Source organism: Lygodium microphyllum, chromosome 18, assembly GCF_053477565.2.
Source record: "Lygodium microphyllum isolate KBCC chromosome 18, Lygodium_microphyllum_v1.1.10, whole genome shotgun sequence".
In the NCBI taxonomy this organism is placed as follows: Eukaryota; Viridiplantae; Streptophyta; class Polypodiopsida; order Schizaeales; family Lygodiaceae; genus Lygodium; species Lygodium microphyllum.
Window position 1 is genome coordinate 69,141,141 of NC_141152.1, and position 25,013 is coordinate 69,166,153.

General features: G+C 39.1%; 1 protein-coding gene across 2 annotated transcripts; it reads left to right on the plus strand.

Moving 5' to 3' along the window:
• The first annotated feature begins 12,107 nt into the window (after positions 1-12,107).
• Positions 12,108-23,662, plus strand: LOC148020999 (uncharacterized). 2 transcript variants are annotated; one of them, XM_087698822.1, is made up of 12 exons: positions 12,108-12,842; positions 16,816-16,889; positions 17,210-17,369; positions 17,571-17,595; positions 17,882-17,971; positions 18,738-18,909; positions 18,990-19,063; positions 21,987-22,056; positions 22,195-22,266; positions 22,364-22,497; positions 22,603-22,676; positions 22,873-23,662. In XM_087698822.1, the coding sequence occupies exons 1-12, from the start codon at positions 12,584-12,586 to the stop codon at positions 22,920-22,922; spliced, it is 1,254 nt and encodes a 417-aa protein (XP_087554948.1). In that variant the 5' UTR covers positions 12,108-12,583; the 3' UTR covers positions 22,923-23,662. The 2 variants fall into 2 exon arrangements, with proteins under 2 accessions (XP_087554948.1, XP_087554949.1); XM_087698823.1 differs by having other exon boundaries at positions 16,816-16,871; positions 17,252-17,369.
• The last annotated feature ends 1,351 nt before the right edge of the window (positions 23,663-25,013 follow it).

Below are 25,013 nucleotides of genomic sequence, written 5' to 3' on the forward strand. Positions count from 1 at the left end.
GCTTTTCTCAAGTACGGTAATTGAAAATTGTCTTCTTCCAAGCAAAATAGTCTTTCACATAGACTGCGTATGATGGCCTACTTGCTATAAATCCATTCAACCAAGTTGTAGGTGGGAACAAGGGCTTACTGAAGCTTGAAAATTGGTTCGGAAGTACCACAATATGAACACCCGCTATGTAAAAGATTGATAGTTAAGCTTTAAGCTTAATAACTTAAAGCTTTTAGAAAGCTTAATGAATTTAACGAATTCAATGCAGGATGACAGTATAGGTTTGTTGGAATCGTCACCCGTGACTACATGCCGAATTGCTTGTTTGAAGAGTTTAGAGCTTAAGCTCTCTAAGCTTAAGCATTAAGCTTAACAATTCCCATAACATCAATTGCTTTCTCTGTGAGAAAAACAACTTGACAAAGGGGCTTCCTGAGTGGTCTTCCGCCCTGCTGTGAGAGGTTCTTCGTGATTAGAGGGTACAGCAGGGGGTTCTTCATCACCAGGAACACACATGTATTGTCATTTTGCCGCAAGATTGCCTGTAGAGCCTGTTTGTTCCAGAGGGTTACAGCAGGGGGTTCTTCACCGCCAAGAACACACATGTATTGTCATTTCGCCGCGAGACAACCTGTAGAGCCTGTTCATTCCAAGAGCTTCGCCTTCATGCGAGATGGCAAGTGATTGGAAGCTCTTGATCTCAACTTCGCTCTGATACCATTGATGTGCAGATTGGATGTTGTATGCGTGCATAGTGAATGCCGGAAGGTCCTCAAGAACAAAGAACTCTACAAACCTTCATAATTTCAAGTAAAAAGCAAAAGGGAATTTGCACTACATAAGACAAAAAGACAAACTAGGTGCAATCTCCCCCCATGCCTTGTGTGAGCGCTTCACAAGGCATGTATTTATAGATTTATTTATCTTTAAGCTCAAAAATAGCCCACTTTACAAATAGCATGCTTTTGCTTTTGCATTTGCCCAAATATAGAGTAAGGCGTTTGGGTGTCCAAAAGCCAGGTTGTGCCCAAATACAAATAGCAAATAATGAAATATTTAACCAAGCACCTTTGCGTATACAAGATAATAAATGTTTTGTCAAGCACTTGAATAAATGTTGGCGCCACGCCTTTAGTGATAAGGCACGTGCCCATCAAAAAAAGTAATTCTTCTAGGCATTTGGATTCACGTCATCGCCCAGTGCTACCCAACGCTATCGCTGCCTGCTCTACACAACAACTGAAGCATTCACAATTGTTAGAAAATAATAAAACCCAAAAAAAAGTGAATACCTAGCAGTCTTCAGCTACAAAATAATTAAATAGGTTGGAACTCTGACGTGACCTTAATTTAATTTGAGTGCACACTCTAAACTTGTAGACACCCATTAATTTAATGTGTATTTTATGGAATCACCCACGTACACGTTAAATTAATTTGATGCCCGAAAAGGACAAGAGTCCTCATCAACTTCTCGCATGAGGAATCCTCCTTGTGTACAAGCCCTGGCAAATAAATAGTTCCTCACGGAATCCTTCATGGAATATGTCTCATGGCATCAGGAAGAAGCTTGATGGATTCTTGGAAATGAAGGACAATTTAAAGCTAAAGGAGGTAATCCTACTAGACTAACCCTTCACAATTAAAGAATTGGAGTATATGGTAAATAAGATGAAGAAGGGTAAGTCCCTCAACATTGATGGTACTCCTATTGAAGTGTATCAGTCTCTATGCGAAGTATACTCCAATAATCTATGTAGGCTACTCAATAAAATAAGAATAAGAGCGAGTTTCCAAATGATCTAAGCAAGGGGCTTAACAAGTTAACACCAAAATCTCTTGATAGGGCTAAGCTCAATAGCTAGAGATTGCTTACAATGCCTCGTGTGGTAGTAGAAAAAAAGCAGTGAAATCTCTTGATAGGGCTAAGCTCAATACTTGGAGATAGCTTATAATTCTTAGTGTGGCATATAAAATCATGGCCAAAGCATTGACAAATAGGACTAAGTTCATCCTTGGTCATGTGATTCATCCACAATAGAATGGGTTCATGCATGGGAGAAGGATCCACAATGCCATCTTAAACCTAAATTCCTCAATTGACCATGCCCTCTCACTCTAGATAGATTTTTCCCTTATGAATATGGATTTTGAAAAGGCTTATAACAAGATAAGCTGGTGCTTTATCTTGGAGGTAATGAAGTCTATGGGTTGTCGTGACAGATTTTTTAGAATGATTCCAACCCTATTCTCCAATGCTTCTATTGTGGTCTTTGTTAATAATATTTTATTTTCTCCCTTTGTTGTTAAGAGATTTGTCAATAGGGCTATCCGATCGTCCCTCTCCATTTTGTTATCAAATTTATTTTTTCCTTATCGATATGGATTTTGAAATCCTTACGATAAGATAAGTAAGTACGTTACCTTGGAGGTAAAGAAATCTATGGGTTTCGGTGATGGATTTCTTGGAATTATTTGAGCCCTCTTTTCCAATGCTTCTCTTGTGGTCTTTGTTAATGGTATTTTCTCTACTCCCTTTAATATTAAGAGATTTGTATGGCACGGCTATCCAATCACACCTCTCCTTTTTGTTATCAAACATATCCTTATCAATGTAGATTTTGAAAAGACCTATGATAGGATGAGTTGATTCTCTATCTTGGAGGTAATGAAGTCCTTGGGTTATGGTGATGGATTTCTTGGAATGATCCGAGCCCTATTTTCCAATGCTTCTATTGCGGTCTTCATTAATGGTATTGGAAGGTTCAATAAGGTGCAATTAAAGGGCTCCCATTGGTGGAGGGTAAGCATTTTGTCTCTCAACTCTTCATTGATAGCAACTCCAACTTAGTGTGGGTTGATTCTCTATCGGTACCAGACCTTGCTGGAAGTTTATGAGGGGTTTCACAATCTCTTAGGTTCATCGATGTGCACCTCCAAGATAGAATTGGTCTATTTGGGAATGGACAAGCTTGCTAAATGAGTTACTAATTTGGGCTTCACGCAGATTCAACATGAGCAACTCTTTCACTACATTGGATATCTGTTAGGTTTTGGGGTGATGATGTAGTAAAGAGCCCAATGGATGGAAAAGAATATCCAAATCGAGATGACAATCCAAATCAACAGAAACTAGAAGGGGCATCTACTTAGCTTTCAAGGCAAGTTGATGATGATCAAAGTAATATTGGTTCAATGATCATTTTCTTAGCTATGATGCTAAATTTCAACTAAGGTACATGGGCTAGCATAGAAATAGACTTTGTTGCCTTGTTATGGGATCATTCAAAAGGAAAAAGAAGATATCCGGAAAGCCATTGCATGGCCTTTGATCACTATTAGCATTGGGGAAGGTAACTTGGGTCTTCCTAAGTTGGCAATGAATGGTAAGGCATTGACTTTCAACAACCTATTCAAGGTACTCTCGATAGGAATCAATCAACTAGCTCTACAATGGATGGACCCCCTCTTTTTTGGTCAACAAGTCAAGGTTAGACAATCACAAGTAGCGCAATGGTTAGTTGAAGCTTGGCGGAGGTGTTTAAAGAAGTGACATGGCCAACCCAATAAAAGTCTTAATGGAGCTTAATGGGAATTTATTATGGCGTTGTTGAGGGGCAAATGACTTGAACAAGAAGAACATGGACTATGTTCCTCATGTGGTTGCATATTGGCAAAAGTGGCATCCTAGATTGAAGATGAGAATGTGGATAACGAGAGCAAGGAGGGTTTGGAATGTCATGCCCTCAAATAAGTTAAATTTTACCTGATGGACGGTGTTGAGATGAAATAGCTTCCCACCAAGAAAAGACTAGGCAAATGAATGAAAGTAGGCCCATTTTGCTTCTTTTGCAAGAAGGATTTGGAATCAGTTATAGACACTTGTTTTGGGGATTCCCTAAAGTTAAGAAGGTATGGAGACAAGTGCAAGGGTGGTTAAGGGTAGTTTTTCTTTGAAACACGATTGTCAGCTGCTTTTGTTTGGGGGCATGGGTACTAAAGATGAAGTTGCCATCAAGTTGTGGGACACCATTAGAGCTATGATTATCTTAGAGATTTGGAAAGTAAGGAATGCTAGGATTTTTTGGCAGGGCAATGTCCATTTTAGTTCCCAATTACAAGTGGAATTAAATTAGAAGTGAAATTTTGATAACTCTTAAGGGTTTTGGTAGTAAGGCTAGGGCTTATAAAGTGTTTCACAAGACTTTAAAGAAGGCTTAAAGCCATTGTTTGAGATTGTAATTGGCCACATTTGTACATCTTTTGTTTCATTTTATAGATATTGATACATTATTTTAAAAAAAGGTTGTAAGATAGGGTATTCTCTTTGTGTTTGAAGATAACAAAGTCTAGTGGAATTATCTTACAAGTGTGAATGGTTACAGAAGCATGGAAAATGGAAATCCATAAATATAATGTAATTGAATAGTAAAAATAAGCTCTTCACATTAAAGGAAAACGATGCTCCTAATGCTAGCTATTACGGCCTTTTTAATTTGTGCAAAGGAAAAGGAAGGTAAAAATGATGGCCATAGATCATGGAGGATGGGAAGATAGGTCAAATGATTAATTAATCCCTTGCCAATGCTTGCAATGGACTATTCACTTGTTGTTTAAGTATGAAGTAAGAATGCAAAATATTTCTTTTGTCTACTTTAATGTACAACCAGCAAGTATAATGTACTTGGTTGAAAATCTCAAAGCAATGTTTTCATGTCAAAGTTGTTTTAATTCCAAAAGAAAATATGAACCAACACGTTGTTCATAAGAATACCACTTTCTAGGTCATTATGCATCATGTAAGTGACACAACCTAGATGAAACCTAGAAAGCACAAAAAGTCTTGAAGAGTGCACCTATAATGATTACAAAGAAGGTCACAATGCATGCTTTGTTTTACTAATTTAACTTTTAACTAAATAATAATTGGCTAGGGCATACGTTTGTATGCCTATATATGAAATTTCTAGGCTCTATAGCCATGGTTACATGGGATAAAGCACAGTGTCCTTTAACGTGATCAATTGTGTACTTGTTGTTGAAGCAATTAAGTGCACCTTTTGTGCAAATACCATATCTTAATGCCTAGATAGATTTTAAGGTTCTATAGTGATTGTTGCATGGGGTAACATTTGGCATCTTTTGGCTTGATATATTGTATCCACTATTAAGGCAACTGAGTGCACATTTGGTATAAGATCAAATTTCAATTGTTACAAAAAAAGTAACAACGAATTCAATGTACTTTTTTTGGAGCCCCTATTAAAAAATATACTCAAAGTTTCGGCAATCAAGGTTCATTTATCATGTAAATTTGTCAAGTTAGCTAAGACCTACATAGATATACACATGACACATTCACTTATCTACTCCAGTCTCAATCTATTGCTAAATAGCATATGAAATGCACACTTTACGAGCAAAATATTATAGAAGTTATGAAACTACACATGTGACTTTGGTTATAAAGTACCTCAAATAACAACTTAAAGTTATGGCAATAAGAGCTCATTTTTTTCATGAATTCTAGCCAAATCTTTGCATTGTGGACCTTGTTTATAGGCAAGTTTGCAAAATCTCACCCAAAGAAAGTAGATTTATAAACTTATCATAAGTTATCCATGGATAAACATGGAGAAACTTCGCCTCCCTTTTTAATGGGCAATTCTTTTAAAGGATTAGCTAGTCTAGCTAGAAGGATGGGTTGTGTGAGTTTAGGCTAGCTAGAAGGATGGGTGTGTGAGTTTTGAAAAATTATGCCTATTGCATGATGTTTGGGCAGAGGATCACCAATCCACATCGAAATACAGATTTGGATTGTTGCATCCTAAGAAATATCTATAAAACAACATTTAGCTACAAATCCACAAGGAGTGATGCGAACAACCATGGAGAATGTTCATACAAACACAAAAAACTAGAGATTTCTTTACAAGACTATGAGAAATAGTAATTAATACACAAAAAAGGTTATTTCATTTTTAGCACTCAAGTTGGCATGTGCCATTGTTTTGAACTATTGTATTTTAAAGTTAATGAACATTTTCGTTCTTCAAAAGATGAGTATTGGATGCTTTTTGCATTGAACTTGTACCCACTTTATTGGACTTTGAGATTTAGATCAAAAGAAGTTCATATCTTTTAGCACGTCTCAATATGGCTTCATGCATTTAATGAAGCATTATAGCTTGATATTTGGACTATGAAGCTTGAAGAGATTCATCAATTTGGATAGCCCTTAATGTATTTTTTATTTTGCCACCCAACCCCACTTGTCATAATAGTGGTTGCACAAATAAATCAAGTATGACAAGAAGAGAAATAGAAACCCTAGCTCAAGAAAATGTGGTGCAATATACATTTGTGAGAACTGTATCTATATTATATTCTCACTTTCACCACTCCCCCAACACTCCTAATGCTGGTTGCACAAATCAACCAACCAAGACTATACAAGAAGAGCCCTTGATCAAAACAATGTGTGTGTGTGTGTGTGTGTGTGTGTGTGTGTGTGTGTGTGTGTGTGTGTGTGTGTGTGTGTGTGTGTGTGTGTGTGTGTGTGTGCGTGCGTGCGTGCGTGCGTGCGTGCGTGCGTGCGTGCGTGCGTGCGTGCGTGCGTGCGTGCGTGCGTGCGTGCGTGTGATTCAAAAAAACAGTCATTATTGACAATGGTCCTTCCAGATCCAGAGAGAAGGAAACAAAGAGTTCATTTCAGAGAGAAGGTAATAAAGAGTTCATATTGGCATGTGAACAAAATCTATTATCCTTTAAAAAGGTGGAGGTAATGAGTAACATGTAATGGTATAAGTACACTAAATAGAATGACAAAAAGCATGGAATGAAAAAAGAGTAATGATTACAAACATCCACATAAATGGTCCTACCATGTAACAATCATGATTACAACCATCCTATCAAACATTAGTTAAATGTAAGGCTAAATGAATTATTCAAAATAGTCCCAATAGAGCCTAAAAGGAGAGAGCAAATAGTTTAAATACATTTAAAATCAATTATAAGCCAATCATACAATGCATTAACATTAATGACTTTGGTTACTTTAGTAGCAAATCATGCCTACATCCTACCTTTTTGTCCAATCCAACAAGAGTGAAAATATCTTGTTGATAGAGAGGGAAATAAAAATCATATTGGGATGGAGCTTAAGAACCTAGCAAAAATCCCCAAAGACAACATAAAATGATCTCATAAGATACTGTAAATATCTCATTTTTATTTTATTGAAGCAAAGCTTTGCATTACAAAATAAATAGCGTAGAAATGTGAACAAGAGCATGGCCATGCCCGGTGTAAAATGTAAGAAATAACTTGTAAGTGTTGTAAGATAAGGTAAATTTATAAAATGCATTGAATGAAAAGAAAGTAAAAATATGTAGGAGGTCTCTAGATGTAAGACCATTAAATGGATAAGTCCACTTTCGTAAGGGTCACATAATTGAAAAGAGAAATGGTCCAAACAAATCTTTTGGATGGTACAAAATTATTTATACATTATTGATACATATCCCAATATTGTCATGTAAGCATTTGGGGTAAGTAGCTCCATGCTATGGATGCCTACTTTTTAGAGTGCAAACCTTTTAGAAACCATGATTGTGATTATTTTATTCCCAAAAAAACATAACTAAAACAATTTTTCTTAAGCAAAATAACTTACCCATAAAAATTCGACATCATATTGGTATCTTGAGAATTCACAAAAGCCAATACTTAAGTAATGTTTAGATCAATATTATGACAAATTTCTTCTAATTCCAACAAGTCATTAGAGCTTGACATGTAAACAACTTGGATTGCCAAAGTATGCATAAGGTTGGCAAAAGGTATTGTATTATTGGGACAATGCAAGCATCCTTATTGGATATGCCATGTTATTTGCCTTCTTTACCTAGAGACTAAGGATTTTGTAGTGGTAGTGGAGGGACCATCTAGTTGCACACTTGGGGAGATCTATTAGGCAAGGATATCGTCTTCCATAGGGCAATAAAGGCCCTAAAGATTAGTTATCCATGGCCAGACTAAAACACTAACGTTTGGGCTATCAAGATGCATTGTAGATTATTGAAAAGTGAACATAAACTATGAAAATAAACCCAGACCGCAATAGGAAACCCATATTGCAGTACGATCCCAATCTATTGGCACAAAAGACTTTGCAAATTGAACAGAGGCCATCAATGTTTCTTCTAGGGCCTAATGTTTAGTGAAGACGATCCAGTTGATGAGGTAAATTATTTTGTAAAGTAAGCTTTTAGCTATAGGTGGGTGATATTTGCTTTGCGAAAGAATGATGACCTATAAATCTCAAGACTTAGTATTAAATAAAATCACCTCGTCCATAATATTTTATCAGTGAAACTTTTTTGTTTGCAATGTATATACAAGTGTTCATATAGGTTAAGATGAAAGTTCCAAGTTTAATGAGGGTCCTCTATCTTTTTGTGTGATCCATACACAACCATTTAACTAGCCTCTAAGCAAATTAAAGCACCCTAAACAATGGGGATAACCCAAAATCTAGAAATAAATCATACTTTCATTTTAGGATGGGTAATAAACAAAAATAAAAGCCAAAGATTGGATATGGCCTTGCTAGATATAAGGAGAGAAAAATAAAAAGTAGAGAACTTAATACAAATAAGCACTATTTCACTTTCAAAATATGAAACTATAAAATATTAATATGAAAGCTCCAAATGATAAAAAATAATCTAAAACAAAAAAATAGTAAAGAATTTAATGATGCACAAGAAGACAAGAAGATCTCCCCGTATAAGAGTATTCATTGCTAGACCTTAAATGTACATGCATGATGTAAGAGCATTCAATGCTAGAGATTACATGTAAAAGCCTTCAATGCTAGACCTTACATGACCAAAAGTTGGCCTTGAAAATGAGGTCCCCCCTAACCTTTGGTAAAGGAGGGTTTACTCTCAAACTTGGGAGTGAAAGGTGGTGCTACTCCCTTAGCCCTTGGTCAAAAGGGTTTTTTTCTTTTTCACTTTGGAGCACAAAATGGTTATATCTGATCCCCCTCCTCGCCCCTTTGGTATCCACCATTTTTTCCTAAATTTACGTGCTTCGTCCTCAATGCCTCCTTCCTCAAACTAGTTTAGCAAATAGTGCCTCCCTAAAACTTGCAGCCTATCCCCATTGTTTGTCCCCATGTGAGCACTTGTTTTGTGGTGATAGGATTAGTCTCCCCTTGCATTCCTACAATCTTAGTAGCCCTTGGTTTGATAGGGCTCTTTAGAGCCCCTTCATATAAGGTGTGAGAAAAAGGAAATGGGGTTTCTAATGTTTCACCTCAGTGACATGGTCACATCTATCTTAGCTTGAGAACAAAGAAGGAAGAAAGACACATTTAATTAGATAGAATTCATAGCATGATTGGCTTGCTAGTCCATCAACTTTTACATTGACTCATAATAGACCTTTGTGCTCTTAAAACAATGATAATACAGTAAACTTATGAGAGATCTTGTACGCATTTTGAGGGTTAAGCAAACCATTATTCTTGCATGTTGATTGTGCACTATAGTGTGGTATTGGGGGGATATTTAGCCTCCCTCCCCCTACTATGACCTTGCATGATGGGGCCCTTAAAGATTAAGCTCTATAAGCCTTAAAGTCCATCCCTACATGCGCTAATTTTATGGTCCACACACAAAGAAAAGTAGTGGTGGACCCCATCACCATTAGGGAAAGAGAGATATCTCTTCAAGCTAGTGAAATTTCCATCAATTCCACATGGGATTGACTTCATATGGTAAAAATAAGAGTAATTGTCCTATTTTAGAGACCCCTCCCTTCACTACTATAAGTGCCAAGATTGATAGAGTACAAGTCCACAATGTTACATCCATGTTTATAATGGTTGTTTACCCTTCCAAGCAAATTTAGCTTGCATAAGAATGTCCCTTAGCCTTAGTGGTGGCTAATAGCCTATAAGACTTTCTTTATGAGAGAGAGAGAGAGAGAGAGAGAGAGAGAGAGAGAGAGAGAGAGAGAGAGAGAGAGAGAGAGAGAGAGAGAGAGAGAGAGAGAGAGAGAGAGAGAGAGAGAGAGAGAGAGAGAGAGAGAGAGAGAGAGAAGGGGGGGATAGCTTAGTTGGTAGGTTGCACACATGGTGACTAGATGGTCTCAGGTGCAATTCCTACACTAATACAATCATCTAGTAATAGGAATAAAAAAGTGAGATTTGAAGTTGGGTTTGTAGGTTGATAAAACAAGTGGCTTACCCCACTACGGCAGCCACTTGAACATCAAAACAAGTGCACATTAGAGTTTGCTTTAGCATTGCCCTATCATTTACAAGAAGAGTGAGTTCCTAACACAATTTAATTCCAACAAGCAAAGTGTCTTTAAAAAAAAGAAGATAAAATTTAGGCAAAAAAGTGAATACAAGTTGACTAAATTTGCTCTTTACTCAACAAGTCTAAAAATGGGCCACTTAACTCAAGTTAACTATAACTTTGAGATGGAGCCTATGGATGATTGGTAAACCCTTGAGTGTTTAAAAGGTTGGAAACACCTTGAGTGACTAAATTTTGAGTGTAAATCGATATCCTTTAAGCTCTTACACAATAAGTTCTAGGCTAATTTCCCAATGTAATAGTCACATTGTGAAATACTACAACATCACTAGCCTTTGTTGAGGGAGGGACCACATACCTAGCTAGGTACGTTTGGGGGCAAGGGGTTGTCAACATTGGTCCTACTATAAGGAAAAACAAGGGAATAGAGAACCTTTTTCCACATGGGAAAATGTGAAAAACTTCTTGTGTTATTCGAGATAGCAAGGTATAGGCTAGTTCAATGATGCTTACCATATGCCCTAATGGGCAGTGCTAAGTTCATATATATATATATATATATATATATATATATATATATATATATATATATAGAGAGAGAGAGAGAGAGAGAGAGAGAGAGAGAGAGAGAGAGAGAGAGAGTGTGTGTGTGTGCGCACGTGCACGCACACGTGTGTGTGTGCAGTGCGTGCGTGTGCACATATATGTGTGTCTGGGCACATGCAATATTTCAAGCAAGGTTTTGATTAAGATGTTTTGAGCTGATAGTGGGCCCCCTCACTATTGTCATTGGAAGAGCAAGTGGAAACCCTAACCTAGCTTGACGGAACACACCTCCATGTAATGGGCAGTGCTAAGTTCATATATATATATATATATATGTATATATATATATATATATATATAGAGAGAGAGAGAGAGAGAGAGAGAGAGAGAGTGTGTGTGTGTGTGTGCGCGCACGTGCACGCACACGTGTGTGTGTGCAGTGCGTGCGTGTGCACATATATGTGTGTCTGGGCACATGCAATATTTCAAGCAAGGTTTTGATTAAGATGTTTTGAGCTGATAGTGGGCCCCCTCACTATTGTCATTGGAAGAGCAAGTGGAAACCCTAACCTAGCTTGACGGAACACACCTCCATGTATTGACTAGCATGGTCATTAGCCAACCTTGTGTAGCCACCTTCATCCCTTATCTACTTGTTAGAGCAACACAAATCGACACGTGCTCGTGACTCAAGAAAGCATTAGGGAGAGCCCCTCTTGTATAGCCACCTTCATCTCTCTCTCCACTTTTCTACCCATTGGAGCAACACAAATGGGCATGTGCTCATAACTCAAGAAAGCATCAGGCAGAGTCCCTCCTATATGTGCTTGTGTTTTTGATATCCATTGTTACGTACAATTTTGCTAATGATTAGCAATTGGGGATGGATGAAACCCCCTCTGTTGTGGTCGAGAGAGAGAGAGAGAGAGAGAGAGAGAGAGAGAGAGAGAGAGAGAGAGAGAGCAAATGAGTGTAACTCGATTGGTTAGTGATGGCCAGAAAGTCTTGGGTTTCAACTACAGTCATGTAGTACGAGTATAGAAAAAAGGGAGATTTGAACCGGGTGAGTAGTAGCTTACCACTATATACATATGTATATATATATATATAGAGAGAGAGAGAGAGAGAGAGAGAGAGAGAGAGAGATGTGTGCCAAGAAACCGGCAACCTTTTTGAAAACCCCCAAAAGAGGAGCTGCGCGCTTCCTATCAAAAGTTATGAATCCGTTACCCAACAAGAACCCAAAAACACAAAAACACCGATGTTACTGCCACTGCGCAGCTCCATGTGAATTGGGCATCGTTCACCTCTCTTCAACCCTTTCTCCCGACTTTCCCGTCAGCTAGACCATCTCCCTGCCGCCGGGTTCTCCTTTCCCCATTGATTGCCTTCATAGGAGAGAGAGCTCTACAGAATAGTCTTCTGGGCTGCAGAGTAGCCTTCTGAAGATAAACGTGTGTTCCTTGATGATGTGACAGGCAAATGTACCATCCTGTGATAATGTGGACCAAAGGAAGCTGGAAAGCTCTAGAGCTTGACTCAGCCTCCCTGTCCAGATAGAGTGTCCAATTGGGCAACCTGAAGCTTCCTAAGGGCACCGAGTGCTTTCCCCTTTGCCCCCCGAGGTAATCCATTGAGTGTTTCTGTCGCTCAGCAGTGAAAAGTTGAGCAGGGAATGCTCTTCTGCTTCCATTATTGGACTCCCTGCAATGCAGAGCTCCGCACAGACGCAACCCCCAATGCCGACCGAACCCCGGGCAGTGCGCCGGAGCTCCAGAGACCCCATATCCAGGGACTGCATTGCAGAGTCATGCGCGGATTGCATGACTGACACGTGCCTTGGCCGCACCTGTGTTGGCCCCAACCGGATGCTTGTACGATATATCTACGCATCGTTATTCCTGCTCACTGTCCTGATTGCCTGGATGGTCCGTGACTACAGCTACAAGGCACTTTCTGAACTTCCATGTAAGTAGTATTTATTTCTGTTCCATATCAAAACACCTCTGGCATAGTATGATGTGTACCAGTCAGTACAGAACTCTATTCCATCCCTGAGATGCTGGTATGTTGAATAATCATCTTATAAGAAAATTGGACACGAGCCATGGAGGCTTGATTTCAGATCAATCAGTTCGGCATTGTAGTAGATATTATGTTTGCATGCCATTATGTTGATAAAGGCAACTCAAACGTCAGAGTTTGTGAATATGTCTCTGCAGTGTTTGATGCCAAAGCCAGACCATTTTTCCTTGGAGAGTTTTTAGAGGTCTTTGAAGATTTGAAATTAGCGTGGCAGTTTGAGGCTTCAAACCATATTCTTTGTTTGTGGACCAAATACCTTTTGCATAAGGAATGGATCTGTGGCATATGTAGCAGGCCTACATTGAGAAGGTGGCTAACATCCCAATAGAGAATAGAACAAAGAAAATCCTTGTACTTATTGAAAGTGAAGTGATTGAAACAAAATGTAGGCTTATAAGGGTAGATACTCACTCATCTTTAGCTGGGTGCTTTAGAGGGTGGCTAACTAATATAGTATGAGGCAATGAAAATTGCCAATCTATAGGCCAAGCAATGTTGTGTAGTGGAGCTTGATGCTCATGAAAGAAAGCTTAAAGGTCTTGATGGATATAGTATGTGAAACACGTACTGATCATGGCACATAATGATCGTGCATTTATTCCTGGTAGCAATGGGTTATGAATGATAGTAGACCAAAGTTGGCGAGTTGTCTGTTGGGGGAGTCATCTGTTTGGCACAAACTGCTGGCACTGGCATGCCACATGTCAAAATAGTCTGTGGAATAATCTTATTGCACATCTATCTAGCTAGAAAGCTGAATCCAAATGTGTCCGTAGAAGATTAGTGTACATACCACCCACAAGTGATTGGTAGGATTGTGTGCATACACCATTCAAGCGATTAGTAGGAGTGTCTTAGGAGTCCAAGTTTGGGCCACTTGAAGGATTGAATTAACCTTCCAGGATAGTGGACAGATACAAAGTAGACAGGATATGTTTGTGTGTGAGATTCAAGTGGTTTCGGTGGAAATTGGAATTCAGTTGTGCCATATCATGTAGCAGCAAGAGGTAGTAGGACCAACCTAATATGATCTCAGTGACTTTTACCCAGATAATTGTAAGTGTACTAGTGCCAACACCTCGTTGGTTTCCTTGCATAGTATCATGGGATGGGCGTTGGGGATGGGGACAGGAATTTTCATCCCGTCACCATGAGAGGGGGCCCTAACTTGGGGATGGGACTAGGACATTATGGGGACGGGACAAGACTGGGACAGGAAGCTAGAAAATGGCTGTCCCATATTACTACGTTTTGTTATCATGTTTACCTCAGTTATAGTTCTGATTAATCTTCTATTGTTCTAGTCTCTAGAGGGAGAGAAGAGGGGGGAATGGAGTACTCCTTTGGCATCAAAGCCAACTCAAATTTTCCTTGGATGCTGCATTGAGTGAAATGTGCTGCAGCCTGTCTTGGATCCTGCATTGAGTGAAATGTGCTGTGATGTTTGTTTCATGAATCAGTATTCGTAATGTGCTACTGGTGTGGTGTAACTATTAGATTTACTGTTGTTCAAAGCAGTTATGGAGCTGTTTGTGGAAAATTAGTCTAGTCTACTGACTGCATCACCTTTACCAGTGGATTCTCCACCTTTTACCAATGTCTGTTTGCCAATCTGAAGGCATGAAGAAGAATATCCCATCAACATAGATTGGATGAGAGGAACTGAGAAAAGAAATGGCTAGTGGACTCTCCATCTTGTCACCAAATGTCCCTTTGCGAGTGATGAAAAAGATTACTCCATCATCAGAGTGTGGATGAGAGGAACTGAGCAAAGAGATGACTAGTGTTCCCCACCCAAAAAAAAAGGCGCAATATTGTGTTACAGACCTGAACCTCCATGCAGACCCTCAGACCTATCAGCTGATGATAGTCTTGTGGGTATGGTTGAATAGAAAACCACCTCCCCTTGAGCAACATTTGAATGTGACAATCCGTTCATACTTCTTGGTGTCCAGTAGAGTGGAAGGAACTCAATAGACGGATTCATTTGTGCATGGCCCATGTTAAAGGTAGTGGATTGGCATCAAACTTGAAGGACAAGATCATCAAATCAAAACAATCATGACTAGCAAATGCAGTGTCTACTCCTGTAATTTGTTGGCAGAATTTCTTGTAGACTCATGTGATGTGACTGGGGGCAGAGATATAGTCTAGGTCCTGTGGCACTTAGTATGGACTATTGGGATTAGGAGGCCAAATCAGAAACTTTTAAACGAAAGCAAAATAAGACTCTTCATAAGTCCTCTAGCAAAATTCGTTGATGTTGTCCTCTAATTGCTCATAGCAGCAAGCCTGATTGTGGTGATGAGTTGTAAGGTTGTCCGTGAAATGGATCATGTGAAACTGGTCTGTTTGTTGCCTATACCGTTGCCACAATCAGCAAAATGGTAAATATTTCTTGAGGTCTGAATTCAAGCTTGCAGCTTTAGGGGAACAATCCTTTTTCAAAGTCGAGGAAATCTTAAGTTCTGCTTGGGAAATGAGACAAACTCTCCCTTCTGCATCATATAAAACAATAAAACCTAGCTAATTTGAGAAAGCGTTACCATAATTGGGCCCTTTCCATGGTGTTGGTAATGATTTCTTTCAGTGCATTTTTGCCATCCTGCACCAACCAATGCTTAAAAGTCTGTTATTTATGGTCTTAAAGAGACAAACAGAGATAAAAACTCACTGGCAATCTCTTTGTAGTTTTGGCAAGACCAGTGCCCTTTGCATGGTGTTGGTAGCTAACTTTTTTAGTGCATTTTCGCCATTTTATTAAGTTTTCGTCTATTTTGTAAATTGAAAGTTTTGTTTTTCAGTCGTGACTTCTTGGATTGTTTAACAATTGAAACAGATTTAGCTATGGCCGAAATAAGTTCAGTTTGGCAGTGGTGCTAGGAGACCATGTTGTTGGCTTTAGAAACCTAGCCCTTGTTTGTTGGACTAGGTGAATCCATGTTGTTTACCTTAGAAAGGTATCCTTTGTTGGAGAGTGTTAGAGGTGTGAGGTGTAGCTTGAGTTATCAATCCTACACCACAACACTCTTATACTGCTGTGTGGGGTTTACACTTTGTTTTGACATGTAGTAATGGGACCATAAGTGCCATCCATACCCCTCAACATGAAATTGTAGGCTATTTTAGTATTGTGCAACGAAATCAGCTGTATCTCAAGGAACTTGAAACATTGTCCCAAAAGTGATGGCCTAGCAGTTAACACTTGCGCCTCATAAGGCGAGGTGGTGTGTTCAAGTCTTGTTGGGTGCATTTCTCGGTCGGACGCCTCCATTCACTTGGTGTGTTCATCTAAGTCAGGGCTCTTGCCCGCTCAAACACTTGGTTGGTCTGCCCCCCTCGGTAGCGACACCGAGGAGGAGGGTCATTCGGGTGTGTGTGTCTTTATCTGGAAATCAAAAAACTTCTATGGGCTTGTGTGCTCAGATAACAGCCATGGTTTCCACCAGCGGGATCTGAAATTCTGAGTTAATGAAGGAATTATCATCTTGTGCCACTGCATAGTGATGATTGCATAGCAGGGAGAATACAGCCAACTAAACCCAGGCTTTCTGTTGTGCCATCCACTTGGTTTTTGGCCTTTCATAGCGCTTTTTTCTTCCCTTTTTCCTTTTCCTTGCACTACCTCGACAATCTTGCTGTATATGACATTCCCGTATTTATTCTCAGTTTACAGGCACTCAGTATAAGCTGGTAGCCCCTAAGAAACTTCTACTCAACTAAGAAAGGACAAGTTGTTCCTTTTTACAATCAGTGACCCCTTTCCATGGTGAAAACTTAATTCACAAGTATAATCCATCAGTATTTGATATTCTCTTTCTTTTGACATCTTTTTGTGGGTTTTCATTGCTTGCAGATCTGAAATATTGTGGAGGGAATCCTATATGCTTAGGATCTGAGGGTGTGCTCCGGGTGAGCTTTGGTTGTTTTGTATCCTAAGTGGTGATAGAAATTGTACAGAATTGCTGACACTCTCACGTGTACAATTTCATTGTAGAGCAAAACATTTTGTTAGAAGCACCAAAATTAGTTCACTGTCTTGTTGAATAATGTCTGTCCCAAGGATTTGATTCTGATTATTTGCAGGACAAGTTTGTTTATTAGCCCCTGCTTTTATAAGTTGTGGACTTTTGTATCAATATGCAATCGTGGGACATGTGACGAACCTTGTTACTAACAAATTGAATGACAACTTAAGAGCGTGTGAAATAGGCAATTAAAATTTTCGATTTTTCCTTAACCCTTTGGAGTGTTTCTTTTTTATCATGTATGTAAGTACTGTTGGTACACAGAAAACTGGGGATCCCAGGGATCTATGGAACACTGGATGGTGGCCCCTTAAAAGTGTTTTGTGGCTATTGTTCATGATCATTCCTTTCTTCATGCCACCGACATCTGTCAAATTCTATGGTAAGGACTATTATCATGCCACTTTAGGACACACTATCTGATGAAATAAAACATCGGCATACCTTTAACCAAGAAAATGAAATCATGGATGTAATAAAATTTCAACAATATCTTGATTGTACAGCATGTTTCACAAGCTATTATGAATGGTAGTCCTGTCTCTCAATGTGGATTCTAATCCCCAAGGTCTTGGCTGTGCAGGTGAAGTTGCCAGGTTTGGAGGAGGGTAAACTGATCAATCTCTTCCGAAGCTTTGCATTGAGAGCAGTTTAGTTTTATCTCTGCAAGAATAAATATGGAGTACAATGCCTGTTTAATGCGTTGATGATGATGTATATGCATGCAAGGAGATGTAGAGGAGCAAAACTCATGTGTGAAAGTCTTGTCTGCTTGTGCATGCTTATAACTTGAGATTACATTCCTTTGAGATGTTATTGGAAGGTGTGAGTTTCAAGTGAACAGCAATAGGCTCTTTATTTGTTTTTTTACTTTGCTGTTGAATTATGATGTAGGATATTTCTTGTAGTTCAGCTGCTTGCTATCCTGAACGTCGTGTATTGGTGGAACGAAAGTTGGCTTTCAGAGAAGAATATTAAACAATGGTGAGAGTTGATTTCTGTCAACTATTCAATTCCAATATGAGTAGACCGTTCTGTTTGAGTCAAAAGATCTTTCTCTTTTGTCTTTCTATCAAACATGAGATTTAACTTTTCCTCTTTGTTTTTCTTCCCTTTCTGATGATGGGTGTACACATATTTCATTAAATCAAATGCCCTGTGGCCTAGTGCCTCTTTAGATCTGGTATTACTAGGGAGGCGTGTAGGTTGGGATGTGGCCTGCATTGCTGTGGGGTCTGCCAGCCCATTTGTACAACAATAACTTGGCCTATGCCTCTGCCTTAGAGTACTTATGGCGGGATCTAGATAACTAGGGACTTCAGTCACTCAAGTAGGGGAAGTGATGTTGCTTCCAGTAAAGCCTTCAATGTCATAAGACCATGAGTATGTTGATGTAACACATTCCTGTTTGATGCTACACATGCATGCATGCACGCATATTTCATTGCTACAGACCATACATGTGAGATCCTTTGCACCACATAGCAACTGTAGGATCTCTACTATTCCTCTGGTACGATTAATATCTCTATAACTGTGAAGGACATATGTAAATTAAATTATCTCAGATGTCCAATACAATCCTTGTCTCGACTCTTCACTGCATAGAGAGTGAACATTTTTGTGATATATTTCAAGGTGCAGTAATCTGTACACAAGCAGAAGCTTGCTTTTTCTAAAGCTCTACTAGTTCCTTTCTTGTAACAAGCATTGGAACACCTTTCACCAGCCAGGCTTTTTTTCTTTGCAGCCAAATGCCAATGCTCTGTATTTCCCTAGGGTGTTTTGTGGTTTCAATTTTCGGAATCACCATGATGTACATTTGGTTTGCACCACATGCATCTTGTGGGCTCAATATCTTCCTCATTACATGGACATTGATTTTGATTCAAGTGATGACAAGTATCTCCTTGCATTCCAAGGTATTGTTCAACATGACTTTTAGTAGCTCTACTGTTAAGTATAGGTGCATCAATGTCTCTGAAATGACTGTAAAATGCAGGTGAATGCAGGTTTACTGACATCTGGATTAATGGCATTATATGTTGTCTTCCTTGGCTGGTCTGCATTGTTAAGGTAAACTTTGAATAAAATGGAACGCACATGAAGCAGATGCATGAATACTTGTATAGGCCCACTATTTGAGAAATATTTGGAACAGAAGGGTAGTTACAAAGTCAAATAGAAGTCATCTCTTGGTGAATACTATTTATGGTAATAGTTTATTACTTGAATCAGCACAATTGTTCTCATGTCATAATTCTGTAGCATTTTTGCTCAATACATACCACAGGGACTTGGCTTACTGGATTGGAAAGTTTGTGAGACTACAGGCCCATAGTTTCTGCCTTGGAAAAATCCATGGTTTTATTTGTAATGCAAAATTACATTCTCACTCATGTAAAATATTCCACAAGTTGGGGCCCAACCTGTTACATCTCCACACCTTTGATCTTAGGGGCTAGAGCCAATGAACAGGTTGATCTTGCAAAGCTGACAGCAACATGCAGTACTTTTACCTGTGATGCAATAGGATTTGAACCCACAACCTCATGGTTACACATACAGGTTCTAACCACACTAGGCTATCCATTTATTACACTGCTTGGACCTAATCACAATAATGTGCTTGAGTTCCAATGTCATACAAACATGTGTTTGATTTGCAAAGTGGTATACATTTGATGAACATGGGTTTGCTAAAGCTAATGCAAAGCTAATGCCAGGCAAGGAAGAACATACATGCATTGTGCTTTGGAAGCTCAGATCAGCCATAAGAGCTTTGAATGATGAATCTATGCTATGTGCAGTCATGAATCTGTGTTGTGCCAAGGTTTCAAAAGAAAGGTCTGAATTTTAACCAAGCCTCTATAGATGGGCATTCTAGTGCAAGACACTGGTATTGTCACAGTTTTGGATAGTCTTACCAGCTATCTATACAATGCCATATTTAACACATATTTGTGAACTTCTTTCCAAACATACTAAAATGTAGTATTGGCAAGTCTGGTAGCAAGTAACTGCTGTGAACTTAAATATGGTTCTCCTCAATTCACCAAATTGGGCATAAAAAATCTTATAGGGTGGAATCTCAACTAAGGGAGGATCATTTTTAGGGCTCATCCTTTTGTTTCAAAGGCCTTACAGCTTTGTAACATGGAGCATTACTTATGGTGTCTAAGACTTTGCAATTTATTTACAGTTGCATTATGGTGTCTAAGACTTTGTAACATGGAGCATTGCTTATGGTGTCTAAGACTTCGCAATTTATTTACAGTTGCATTATTGGACTCTATCGTGTGTTTGAACATTGACTTGACTATATGTGGCTATCATTTTTGAGAGAGAACATGATGATGTAGATTTTCTATTCAAGTGAGTAAAGTCCACAATCAATGTGGATATTCAACATCATACCACGTATCTAAAGACAAATCTTGCATTATGCACACCCTTATTGCCATTTGGAGTTGTATCTGAGCTGCTCTTGAAAAATACACTCCACTGTGGGTTAATGTCAACTGGGATGAAAAATATCTCAAATGGATAATCCTTAACCTTATTCAACAAAGAGATGTCTTATTTGAGTTTTTAGGCTATGAGGTTGTAGCATAATTGTTTGTGCTTGTAGAAAGTTAAGTTGAAAAGTGGGGCCAAATTTGAAAAGAAACAGCCCAAGTTGACTCGAATAAATGATGATATAGTAAGTAGCTACAAGCATAGGCTACACTACTCTTGGCTGGCTGCTTTGTGGGGTGGCTAGCCTAAACAAGAGTTGGCAGTGAATCTAAGGTCTAGGAGAAAATTCCTGCAACAATCCATTCCCTGTATGCACTCCTAATTTTTGCACGAGGGTATTTGAGATGGGCCCAAGTTTGCATATTCAAGAGGGAAACTCTTCATATTGCATCAGAGAAGTCTCTGAATGCGGACTTATCAATCATATCCTTATACTTGGACCACTGTTCTGAGCGAATACCTGGTTTCCCAAGTGAGAACACACTCTGCATCAAATAGTAAGGCTCTGTAATTCCAAGAGCAGACCTGCTGAGCCTGTAAATGATCCAAGAGAGAGTGACAGGACTTCCATATAAATGACAAACTGGCAAATGATGCGTTCTAGTCAGCCTGGTGCCAATGTGGGTAGAGAAAGAGAGAGAGCTGGCCATAGCAGTTCCACTATCTTGACTGGTTCTATAATTGACATCTATTGCTGCTGAAGGACTTCTTCTTATTCTCCTCCTCATTATTATCCTCCTCCTTCCTTCCTTTTACTCCTTTTTCTTCTTCTTTCTCGTAAGTTCTAACTACTGCTATTGCTATTGCTACTGCTACTGCTACTTCTTCTTCTTCTTCTTCTTCTTCTACTACTCCTACTACTCCCACTACTCCTGCTGCTGCTGCGCCGCCTCCTCCTCCCTCTTCTCCTTCCTTTTCTTCCTTCTACATCTTCTTCTTATTCCTCTGCCTCCTTGTCCTTCAGAGTGGCTGCGGTAGATCATAACATCATCCATCTTCCACTTTGAATCTGTGTTGTATCCTGCTTTGTGGCCTTGGCTGTAGGGATTTCTTCCTAGAGTCCATCTTGGTTATTGCAGTGGTAAGGACTCTTCCCATGGCTCAACATGAAAGTCCTAGTAACTTAAGGTGGGCCATTTTAGATTGCAAACAGACAAAAAGCTTAGTGACATTGGACAGCAATTTCCTAGCTTCTCACCCCAGTCCCATCCTGTCCCCATGCTGTCTCAGTCCTGTCTCAGTCCCATGTCCATGTTAGAGTCCGGCAAGGCATGGCAATTCCTGTGCCCGTCCTCTTCCCTGTGCCTGTCCCCATCCCTCCTGAAACCTGTCCGATGTTACTATGATAGAAAGAAACAAACATTCCTCACACAAAGGCATTGATGAATCTTATCATACAATAGAAAGTCCTAGCAATGTCATACTAAAATTTTTGGTACGTTTTCAAGACATACTTCTCATCTGGAGTACATGGTTGCAGTGAACCTGCATCAGAATCTTGTAACTCAAAGCCCCGGTTAGATGGAAGGGGAGACTGGGTGACTGTGTTGGTATGTAGTTGATTATGCAGTGTCTTATGCATGTGCGTGCATGCATTCTTGTCAACATTTCTTTTTCCCCAGACTCACAACTATTAGCATGGAGTTTGGGACAAGGAATCTCACTACCACTGTTTGATTTCTGTATAGAGTTTTTTACTTGGAGCATTCACTCTAATACTTGCGACATTCTCTGTGGGCATTGAACCAAAAACACTTTCAGTAAGTGGTGGAGGATTTTGAATTAAAGGTGGATAAACATGTGTTTACAGTTCCATGAAGGAACTCTGCTGAGGTGTTGTTACATATCTTGTCACAGTTCCAACATGATGAGCCAGATGTAAACGAGCGTGTACCATATGGCTATGGTTTCTTTCACTTTGTATTCTGTCTGGGTGCTATGTACTTCCTAATGCTCTTTATTGGCTGGGATTTGGAAGAAACTATGGAAAGGTGAGGTCATTGCAAATAAGGAAGATACAGCTTAGAACTGTGGGTTTTTGCTGCTCTTACCTAATGGGCTTTATACATTTTTTTCCTCTCCCTTTTCTCTCCCAGGTGGAGCATAGATTTTGGCTGGTCTACAGTTTGGGTGAAAGTCATCAATCAATGGGTGGCTGCTGGCTTCTATGGTAAATATGTCATGATTTGCTCCTTAATCTACATTGTTATAATAGTGGCATTGCATATGCTATACGGACATTCATATGTTTTAAATAATGACAGGATACAACCAACAAAGATTTCACCCACATGTAGTTAGTGTTGGGCATCTAGCTTGCTTCATTCATTCACCAACTCTTGGTTTTCATTCTTGTGTCATTTCAGTGTGGACAATGCTTGGGCCATTGCTACTAAAACACAGGGATTTTTCCTAAGCTGCAGTTGGAGCAGTGATAAGGGCCATGATCCTCCTACACATGGAGACCTCTGCATAAGTTTTACTCTCTTTACTGCAGCTTATCATGCATACATGTGTCAATAAGCAGGTGAATGTGTGCATGCTTGATCTGATGACGAGCACGGAACTTTGTGGACATAGCCTAGTGGAAAAGTGGGTAAACATTGCAGATCTAATGCTGCTACGGTCTCTGAATCCACAATTTTTGTCAGACCCCTGGGGTCAAAATGTCTCTCTCTCTCTCTCTCTCTCTCTCTTTCTCTTTCTCTCTCTCTCTCTCTCTCTGCTCAACATTTGAAGGGAGCCACCTAAAATTTTGTGGATTTAAAGACTGATATATGTAAATTCAAACACCCTCTTGAGCTTTGTGGACTTGGGCTGCTGCACATCTTCACAAAGGACCGATGGGGTCTAGATGGAGGAAGAGATAAAAGAGGCCCTAAGCTGCATGAGACCACAAGACTGCCATAACAGGTTATGTATCAACTTGTCTGGCCAAAATCACCCTTCATGGAAAAAATCTGTGTATCATCCACTTCCTTTCCCCCAAAAGCAGTCTTCATGTGAAATGAACTGCAGAAATTTTGGAGGTTCAAAACCTCAAAAAAGTTCAAAACATCCTTACCTATCAAATGCAAGTACAAGTGTTGTGATTCAAAAATTACTCCAAACTTTCGAGTGAATTGTCAATCAAAAATGTATTTGAGGACACTTTTTAGCCCTTTCTGTTGTGTTCTTAAGCAATTCCGTTTTAGATGTGTGCTTATGGCTTGCCTTTGAAGTATAAAAAGACAAGTTGATGTGATCACAAGGGCTTGCTTGAAGGAAAAATTTCAATCTTTTGACACATTGTGGTCACAAAGGGCTTCAGGAAGATTTTCAGTTACAGAGATTTATGATTATTGATGAATGGGCATAGTTTAAAAGTTTGGTTAATCAGAGAAGTTTATGGTAGCCACTGGGAGAAATTACTTCAAACTTTTGATCATCAGATACCAGGAAAAAAATTGCTGCCATAGGATTGCAACAACCAGCTGAGAGTGGGGAATATTTGGCTTCACCAAGCATCCTTAGTCTAACTTTCCTGCATTTTTTGGTGCATATCACCTTGCACCTTGCCCAAAAGGTGATATCAAATTTGGGGCAACCATCATCCACGCAAGTATATGCTTCATCATGTAAGACAAAATGTGTTGCTTTTCCATTCTACAGGTGAGATATCAGGCTACTTTTGTCTTGTTCATTGACATTATGTAAGCTCTTAATCAGCAAAATTACTTTGGGCTATACATACGTCACATAATGGTACACTAGCTATCTAACACAGTGTTAGACTATTAAAGAGCTAAGAACTCGGATGCTAACTGGCCAGAGTTTGTTAAGTCTAAGGCTAGACTCGTGTGTTCATCATATACCCATACTGGATTTTACACAGCATGTGGTGTAGGGTTACAACAAGATTTCTACTGATTGAATTGTTAACAGATGATAGAGATTTATATGATGATATATCCTAAACTTGATGCCCATCAATGCATTTTTGAGCGTATCTAGATGCCCATCAATGCATTTTTGAGCGTACTCGCTTATATTTACACGGATCTCACTTGGCATGTTTAGAACAAGTAAAACTATATACCACTTGGGCTAACGGTTCTTGGTAGAAATACCTACTTTCTTAGTCTAGCAGTAATAACTTACCAAACTTTGTTCATCACTGATGAGATTGCTTGCTTCCCACAAAAGTTGAATAATTTAAAGTTTGAGCCACTCCAATCTAGAATTTCTGAAACGTCTTCCAATCATCTTCATCATACTTTGATCAAATAGGGATGATTTAGTATTTATAGCTCTCTCAAATGGATATACAAACAATTTTTGGCACGTGTCATCTACCTCCTTTCTGCTCTAACCAAAATTTTCTACTTTTAAGACCATTGATAACTTCATGGAGTCAAGCTTATGCATGTCTAGATCTTTACCAATCATCTTATATATATATGTACATATGTCCATCCTCCAACTAGAATTTTAACTTTTAAGTAACACATGGATTCATTCCCACCAT

Excerpts from the sequence above, each read along its gene's own strand:
- LOC148020999 (XM_087698822.1), top strand. The coding sequence starts at position 12,584 with ATGCAGAGCTCCGCACAGACGCAACCCCCAATGCCGACCGAACCCCGG. Across the intron at positions 19,064-21,986 it reads GGCTGGTCTGCATTGTTAAG|TGAACCTGCATCAGAATCTT; the intron begins GTAAACTTTGAA and ends ACATGGTTGCAG. Across the intron at positions 22,267-22,363 it reads TTGAACCAAAAACACTTTCA|TTCCAACATGATGAGCCAGA; the intron begins GTAAGTGGTGGA and ends ATCTTGTCACAG.